General features: G+C 49.0%; 1 protein-coding gene across 1 annotated transcript in view; it reads left to right on the top strand.

Annotated features, from left to right (window-relative positions):
• The first annotated feature begins 7,160 nt into the window (after positions 1-7,160).
• The window catches only part of LOC108510174 (zinc finger protein 239-like), a 4,705-nt gene continuing 3,598 nt past the window's right edge, over positions 7,161-8,267 (top strand). The window contains exon 1 of the mRNA XM_017839859.1: positions 7,161-7,219. Within this exon, the coding sequence (XP_017695348.1) occupies positions 7,161-7,219 (59 nt within the window). The remainder of the gene's footprint in view (positions 7,220-8,267) is intronic.

Consider the following 8,267-nt stretch of genomic DNA (forward strand, 5'->3'; position numbering starts at 1 on the left):
TGGAGGGGCTGGAGCAGGTCCAGAGGAGAGCAACAAGGCTGGGGAAGGGAGTGGAGCACAAGTGGTGTGAGGAGAGGCTGAGGGAGCTGGAGAAGAGGATGCTCAGGGGAGACCTCCTCACTCTCTACAACTCCCTGACAGGAGGGTGTAGCCAGGTGGGTGTCTGTGACATCTCAGGCACAGATGCCATGAGGTGTAATGGAATCCTTTATTACAGTTCTTTCATGGTTTATATACCCCGTTACAGCAGCAGTAAGTTCCTGTTAGTAACTCTTCTCTAGACCTACTTTTTAGTTAAGCATTCACTGCCCATGAAAAAAATACTCCCAAGCACCTTTCCCCACACAAAGACACATCTCACCACATCCACTTTTATCTTGCCAAGTTCCCCTTAAGTTTCTCCCAGGGTCTTGTAATCTCGGTTCCCTACATCTCCCTCTTCTTTTTTTTCTAAGGCACTTAAGTTAAAGCTGTATAGACTTGTACCACCAAGGGTTGAAATCTTTTTCACCCATGGCCCCAATCCCAAAGTCCAATCCCATCCTTCAAAGGGGTTCCATCTGTTTTTCACCGTCAGTTTCTTTGTTAGGTCCTGTAACTGTTGTAAAGCTTTTGTGAATGGAGGTTGATTTGTCACTCAAGTTCATGCAACACATTCCATCAAATCCTTCCCATCCATGTCCCTGTGCTAAAAGCAAAAAGTCAATAGCAGCTCTATTTTTCAAAGTAACGTGTCTTACTGACTGAGCATTGGTCAATAAATCTGCAATAGCCTGACTAGTAGCATTTGTCTGTTTTGCTAACCAACATCTGAATTTATCCAAAACTAAGAGCCATGTTTATATAAACAAAGTGCTCTTGGCAGCTTTCCCGGTAATGTTCCCAAACATTCCCAGACACTGTACCAAAACAAACCGAGATAACCCAAAGTTTCCCAGCCAATGTCCCCGAACTACAGCAAATGTCTTCCCCCCCACACTGGGTAAAGGAGAGAGAAGGGAAAAGGGAAAAAAACCCCAAAGGACCCGAAATAAAATGAACTAAAGCAATATTTATATATTTACACTGAATTGCAGTTACAAAAACCTATACACATAGAAAAGAGAACCCCCCAAAAAATGAAAAACAGATATACCCAAATATACATGGCTAATAGAGAGCCAGCAAACAAAAAGAATCTTAATACTTCCCTTGAGAAAGCAGAACTGTGCCAACAGACTTCTCCTACGAGTCGGGACGAAGCAACCACCTCCCGAGGCCTGTGAGGCCCCACAGCCCCTCACAGGAGCTCAGTGAGGCTGCCCCTTCTCTCCAACCCGGCCAGAAGAGGTCTGGCCAGCCAATTTCCTCCCCCTTGTATTAATACCTCTGCTTACGTAAGGAATAGAATGGAATTCTGGAAACACAGGGCACTTCCCTGGTTTCGAGCTGGTTGCCAGGAAGGGATCAGACCAAGCCAGCACGGGTTTAGGAGGGGCAGGTCCTGTCTGATCAACCTGATCTCCTTTTATGACAAAGTGACCCACTTGGTGGATGAGGGGAAGGCTGTGGATGTGTCTACGTGGACTGCAGCACAGCCTTGGACACTGTCTCCCATGGCACACTCCTGGAAAAGCTGCAGCCAGGGCTTGGACAGGGGCACTCTGCTGGGTTAAGGGCCCAGGGAGTGGTGGGGATGGAGCTGCATCCAGTTGGGATCCAGTCACTGGTGGTGTCCCCGGGGATCAGTGCTGGGCCAAGTTCTATTTAATATCTTTATTGATGATTTAGATGAAGGGATTGAGTCCACCATCAGCAAATGTGCAGGTGACACCAAGCTGGGGGTGTGTTGATCTCCTGGAAGGCAGGAGGGCTCTGCAGAGGAACCTGGACAAGCTGGAGAGTTGGGCTGATTTCAAGGGGATGAGGTTCAAGTGCTGGGTCTTGTGCTTTGGCCACAACAACCCCCGGCAGCCCCACAGGCTGGGGCCAGAGTGGCTGGAGAGCAGCCAGGCAGAAAGGGAGCTGGGAGTGTGGATTGACAGCAGCTGAACATGAGCCAGAGTGTGCCCAGCTGGCCAAGAGGGCCAATGGATCCTGGCCTGGCTGAGGAATAGTGTGGCAGCAGGTCCAAGGAAGCGATTCTTCCCCTGGACTCAGCGCTGGTGAGGCCACACCTGGAGTGCTGTGTCCAGCTCTGGGCCACACAGTTCAGGAAGGATGTTGAGGTGCTGGAGCAGGTCCAGAGAAAGGCAATGAGGCTGGTGAAGGGACTGGAGCACAAGTGGTGTGAGGAGAGGCTGAAGGAGCTGGTGGTGTTCAGCCTGGAGAAGAGGAGGCTCGGGGGAGACCTCCTCACTCTCTACAATTCCCTGACAGGAGGGGGGAGCCAGGTGGGTATTGGTCTCTTCTCCCAGGCAGCTATTAGTAAAGATAAGAGGGCATGGTCTTAAGCTGTGCCAGGGGAGGTTTAGGTTGGATATTAGGAAGAAATTCTTTCCAGAGAGGGTAATCGGGCATTGGAACGGGCTGCCCAGGGAAGTGGTGGATTCTCCGTCCCTGGAGGTGTTTAAGATAAGACTGGATGCGGCATCAGTGCCATGGTCTGGGAACCATGGCAGGGTTGGATCAAGGGTTGGACTTGATGATCTCGGAGGTCCCTTCCAACCCAGATGATTCTGTGATTCCATGATTCTATACTAAAACTGCTACACCCACACAGAGGGACACATCTCACCACGTCCGCGTTTATCCTGCCAAATTCCCCTTCTAAGTTTCTCCCAGGGTCATAATCTCAGTTCCCTACACCCACTATGTGGGCATAGGTTCACCTCAGCCCCTGAGAATGAGGAGGGAGAACCCCAAAAGATGTTTCTAGCCCCCAAAATCGGCGGCAAGCAGCAGGATCATCTCCAAAACAAGCTCCTTGTGTCCCTCCTTATGGTGCCCAACTCCAAGTGCTGGAGCCACATGTTCCCACTCAAATCTCCCAGTACCCCTCTCAGGATTGGGGGCACCCCAAAAACTCCCTCAGTACTGGAGGGTACCCCAAAACTTCCTCAGGAAGGAGTGATACCCCAAAATCCCTTCAGGAAAGAGGTCCCTCCTGGCCTCATCATCCCCAACATTCAGCTCGTTTTGCCACTGGGGACGAGGATCAGCACAAGAAACACAGATACCAACTTTAAAGAATAAGTCTATAAATGTACTATAGTGCAAAACAGCAAAGAATTACAAAAGAAGCCAAGAATTATAAAAGGATAAGCTTAGCAATGCACCTAATCATTGCTACAAAGAGTGTCTATAGTGATTAAGAAAGATACATCAGCAGTTACCCCATTTAATGCATTACCATCAGCTGTCACAGTGAAGGGCCAGAGAACCAGCCTGGGAACTGGGAAATCCTATGCAGTGCATCCACTCCCAGGTGAGGCCTTTGTCCTCGCTGTGAGAGGGTCCAGCTTTTATACTGTCAAACAAACAAGCTTACATCATGGCTTAGTGTGGAAAATGTCTAGCTTTCTTCTCTCCTTAATTTTCACCCAAAGCCTGGCCAGGACTCAGAGGAAAATCAAGGGAGTCAGTTTGGACAAACTACTGTCCAATAAGGCCAGTTATCTACTTCCATGGCCTTGACCAGTCTCTAAATACAGAAAGATAGATACATTAATAAAAAATACAAATCTTCACTAATTAAGTAGATACCAACATATCTTACAATCATGTTTAGTATTACGTATTTTACTAAGGATTACGTAGGATTTTGGCTAATAAGCAGATACATGACTATATATAACAGTAGGTTGGAAGGTTCATCTAGAGATCAGCTCTGGCTCAGGGCCCGTTGTTCAGGCCTCAGAACTTCAGAGGGATACCCTGAAACCCCCTCAGGAACGGGGTCCCCCCCTGGCCTCTTCATCCCCAACCTTTAGCTGTCTCCTACCAGACCCCATCCCAGCTTTCCCAATCCCCATCTCACACCTCCCAGTTGCCATCCCACCCTCCCAGGGGTTTAGAGGCAGCTGTGGGACCAAGTACTTTTAGGGTGGGATTCAGTCATTTTGAGGTGGGGGTCAAAATATTCTGAGGTGGGATTGAGGCAATTTCAGTGGCATTGAGTCATTTTGTGGCAACAGATCGATCCCTCTCAACTTCTGGGAGCAAAGGGATGGAGAAAACTCCCCCAAACCCTCTCAGAACCACAAAATCCTCCTGAATATTCCCCCAAACCCCAAATCCCTATAAAGTGGTGGGGGTTTACATGTCTTTATTCAATTTCTTTATGTTTATCCCAATTCCAGGTGTTTCCAACTCACCTTTTTTCTCTCTCCTCATCCTTTCTCATCATTCCCTTAATCCCCAGCTTCCCCCCAGCTTCCCCCCAGCTTGGTTTAGGGGTATTTCCCCTCCTCCTGCTCTGCTCAGTTGCAGGGTTTCAGCCCCCTTCCCGCTCAGTTTAGGAATACCATCACCCCTTTCCCACCCCCCATCCCTTTTCCATCATCCCCCTGGCCCAGCCTACGCCTGATTTGCAGGTCCCAGATTCTCCCACAACTCTCCTATTTTGTTTGGGGGTCCCAGCTGCCCCTATTTCCCCCACTCGCATGGTTTTTCCCATTGTCCCCCAATCCTCAGCTCCTCCCACATTCAGCTTGGGGGTCCCACTCCCCTTTTACCCCCTCCCTGCCTCCTTCTCCTTTCTCATTGCCCCCCAATCTTCAGCACCCTCCACGCTTGGTTTCGGGGGTCCCAGTTTGCTCTCCCACTCACTTTGGGGGGTCCCACCCCTGCTTTTTTCCCCTCTCCCCTCCTTTCCAACTGCCCCCCCGCTTCCAGCACACACTCTGCCCCGCGCTCCCCTCTCCACTTCACGGGGAATGGGATCGAGAGCTCGTAGTTGTGCCCAAAAGGACCAGGGCTGGAGATTAGAATGGATGTGCCTCACGTTGCTGTGAGCCATGATTTGAGCTGTGTGTGACAGGAATCGCTGTCATAGGAACCACCCGAACCAGCGCAGGAGGAGCCTCACAAGCAGCAGTTTCAGGGCAGCGGGGACCCAACCTGAGCTGCCTCTGGTGCCCAAAACTGCCCACACAGCCCCTCTCCTGCCCCGAGGGACTGTGTCCCGTGCCAAGTACCCCACGCTGGACGGAGCAGACACGGACTCCTCTCCCTGAGCGGGAAGCAGCGGTGGGACCCCCATCCCCCTGTGCCGCAGAGCGGAGGGAGGGAATAGGGGATAAGGAGGGAGGGGTGGGGGGAGGTGTTTTATTAGGATTCGTTTGACTTCTCATCCTCCTGCTCGGATCTGAGCGGTTCCCAATCCCATCAATGTCCCCCAGTCGGGTCTTTGTGCCCGCGGCGGCAATGCCGCGTTCCTGCCCCCCCGCCCGGGCCGCGCCACAAAATGGCGGCGGCAGAGCTCGAGTCCCGTCATGATTGGCTGCTTCCCCCGTCACTNTATCGTTCTTTCTCAGCAGACCATGTAGATAACTTGCGACATAAGGAGAGCAAAGGCAATTTGACTTTTCTTTCTGATTTTTCTCTGAAAGACCCGACATCTATTCCCCCTCCTCCCCCTCCCTCCCTCCCTCTCCCCCGTCCTCCGGCAAGTGCTAGTGAAAGCTCCCTTAACGAAGCAACACTTGCTTCCAGGGGGGCTGAATGCTCAAGGGAAACAGGAGACGCAGGGGGGGCAGAGGGCGGGAGGAGGTGAAGAAGGGAGGGCAAAATGCAGCAGTGGTTCTGTTGCCGTTATGACAAATGGAGTGTCCTTGCTCTATAAAAAAGGTTGAAAGTTTTCAAGGTAACATCCTGTCCGTTCCCATCGTATTTGTCTTTCGCATGGGGAGCTGTATAAGATTTACAAGTTAGTATTAGCAAATATGCCTTAAAATTTCCTTTAAGTTACGAGACTGATGAGAACTACACAGCCAATAACTGCTTCAAGTCTGTGTGTGACTGAGGAGAGTGTTTGAGGTGGCCACCTGAATGCGTGAGTGGAACACGATTGTGTGAAAGAGAAAAGCTACATGAATGTGTAACTGTGTACACTTACAAATACTTTCTGCCGGTGTCAAGCTTTTATAGGGCTGTGTAACACGATTCTGTTGAACCATAGTGGCTCCTTGTTCTGAATGGTATACGAATTCTTCCAATTCCCACCATGAGTAATTCCGCTCTTATGAAAACTGGTAAGGTTTTAGTTATTTCAAGACTAGCCCTGTCTGGCTAGCCATATGATTATGACTGAAGTTAAATAGGAGATTCTTACACAAATTTGGTGTTCTATTTCGGCCTTGTTTTAGAGGTTTATAGAGGTTGTATCTCACGTGGGGCCTTTTCCCTGGTGCTGTTCCTTTTTTCATGTGTCATGCTGCCCATGAGCTGTAGCTGTGTGGGCTGTGCAGGAGGCAGAGTTGTTTGAGCTTTTCTGCGTTTTCCAGGGTTTAAATCAGGGGTTGTTGATGTTGCTGCCCTGCTTGATCAGCCTGTTGCGGGGGGGGCCCTGCAGACTGTCAGGGCCGTCCTGCGTCCTTTCTCAGAACCATCTACAGCGTTACAGATAGCGTGTCTCCAGGCCTCCTGATTGGAGACCAGTGTACATCAGTTGTCTTGATCAGTGTGGCCAGGGCTGCGATGTCGTTTCAGGGAGTCCTTGTGTCTTCTTTTTGGGGCTTCTTTCATGCGACAGCTGGTGGCAATATTCATCATAAAATGGCTAGTCCTTCATCCTTGGGATGTGCCCTGCCTGTGGCAGCTGTGTTTTCAGAAAAATGTCCTCAATGCTTGTGACTGCTGCTTGTTCTGTACCAGATGTATTGATCACATAATCTGACTGGTGGATGTTTAGCGTTGTGTGAAGGCAGTGTGGGTTAAGTGCCTTGTTCATCAGCCATTCTAGTAGCACAATTGTGAGATTTTGGGATTTTTTGTTCATGTTGCAGTCATTGGTGCTAACTGTATGGGGCAGATTTGTGCTATGGTCTCCACACCTTGTTCTCCAGTGACAATTCCTAAAGGGACACGAATAGCTCAATTTGTATCTTTTCTGAGTTGTGTTCCCCAAACAGAGCCTTGTGAGCATTGGGATGGAAGATTTGGTTCTACTGACACACCGCAAGTCTTTTGGTCAGTGCCGATCTCTGCACAACGTCCACAGCTGGCCTGCACTCTCTACGATGCTTGAACCTTGCTGTCCGTTGTCCAGGCGGACGAACTTCTGCATTCGGGACCTGACGTAACTGTCATTGCACGGGCATCCTGGCCGGCCTCCTGGCCTGTGGTCACGCCAGGGCTTTGGGTTGTGAGACTGGGAGGTACTGCTCAGAATTTTCTTTTAGAATATATAGATCCTCTGTGATTTCAGCAGTGGCTCATACCTACAGAACAGCTATTGGCTCTACAACAGCTTGTTAAAGACCAGCTTGATGTTGATCACGTTGCACCATCTCAGAATCCTTTAATCACCCCTGTCTTTGTGATGAAGAAAAAATCTGTGAGATGAAGACTATTGTATGATCTCAGACAGGTGGGGCGGTCGTGGTTACCATGTCAGCATTGGTTTATTGACCCCTTCTATGCTTTCTGCTGAATAACCCATTGCTATTATTAATTTGGCAGGTTGTTTTTTCACAATCCAGTTAGACCCCAGTTATAGAGAAGAAAAAATCACATTTTCAGTTCCATCTATTGATTGTGCAGGACCTTACAAGTGTTATACATGGAAAACCCTCTCCCGGGAAATGAAGATATTCCTATAATGTGTCTGTGGTTTATGATTCCAGCATTGTCTCCTGTAATTTTCTGGCTGTCTCTTGTTGTCATTATATAGGTAATATTTCTGCTGGCTGTGGCTGCTGAGGATCAGTTGGGTGTGCTGGAAGCTGAAACCAGAAAGAGTCTACAATCCTTTGGCCTACTAGTTGCTCCTGAGAAGGTGCAGCGAGAGGAACCCTGGAAGTATTTCGGGTTCAAAAATTACACGGAAAGCAGTTATTCCTCAGCCAGTTCAATTGGATATTAATGTCAAAACTCTACCTAACATACAAAAGTTGTTAGGGTCTTTCAATTGGATTAGGTCCTATTTGGAAATGGCCAACACCCAGCTGGCGCCTCTATTTGACCTACTCAAATATTCTGATAGTCCTCAGGAACCAAGGGAACTGACTAAAAGAGCAGTTCAAACCATCCAGCAAGTAGAGCAGGTTTTATATTCTAAATTTGTTTCATGAATTGATCGTTGCTAAATTGTCTAATTTTTTATTTTTGCAGATCACAGTGTTCCA

The sequence above is a fragment of the Lepidothrix coronata genome, unplaced genomic scaffold, assembly GCF_001604755.1.
Source record: "Lepidothrix coronata isolate B3197 unplaced genomic scaffold, Lepidothrix_coronata-1.0 Scaffold521, whole genome shotgun sequence".
Taxonomy (NCBI): domain Eukaryota; kingdom Metazoa; phylum Chordata; class Aves; order Passeriformes; family Pipridae; genus Lepidothrix; species Lepidothrix coronata.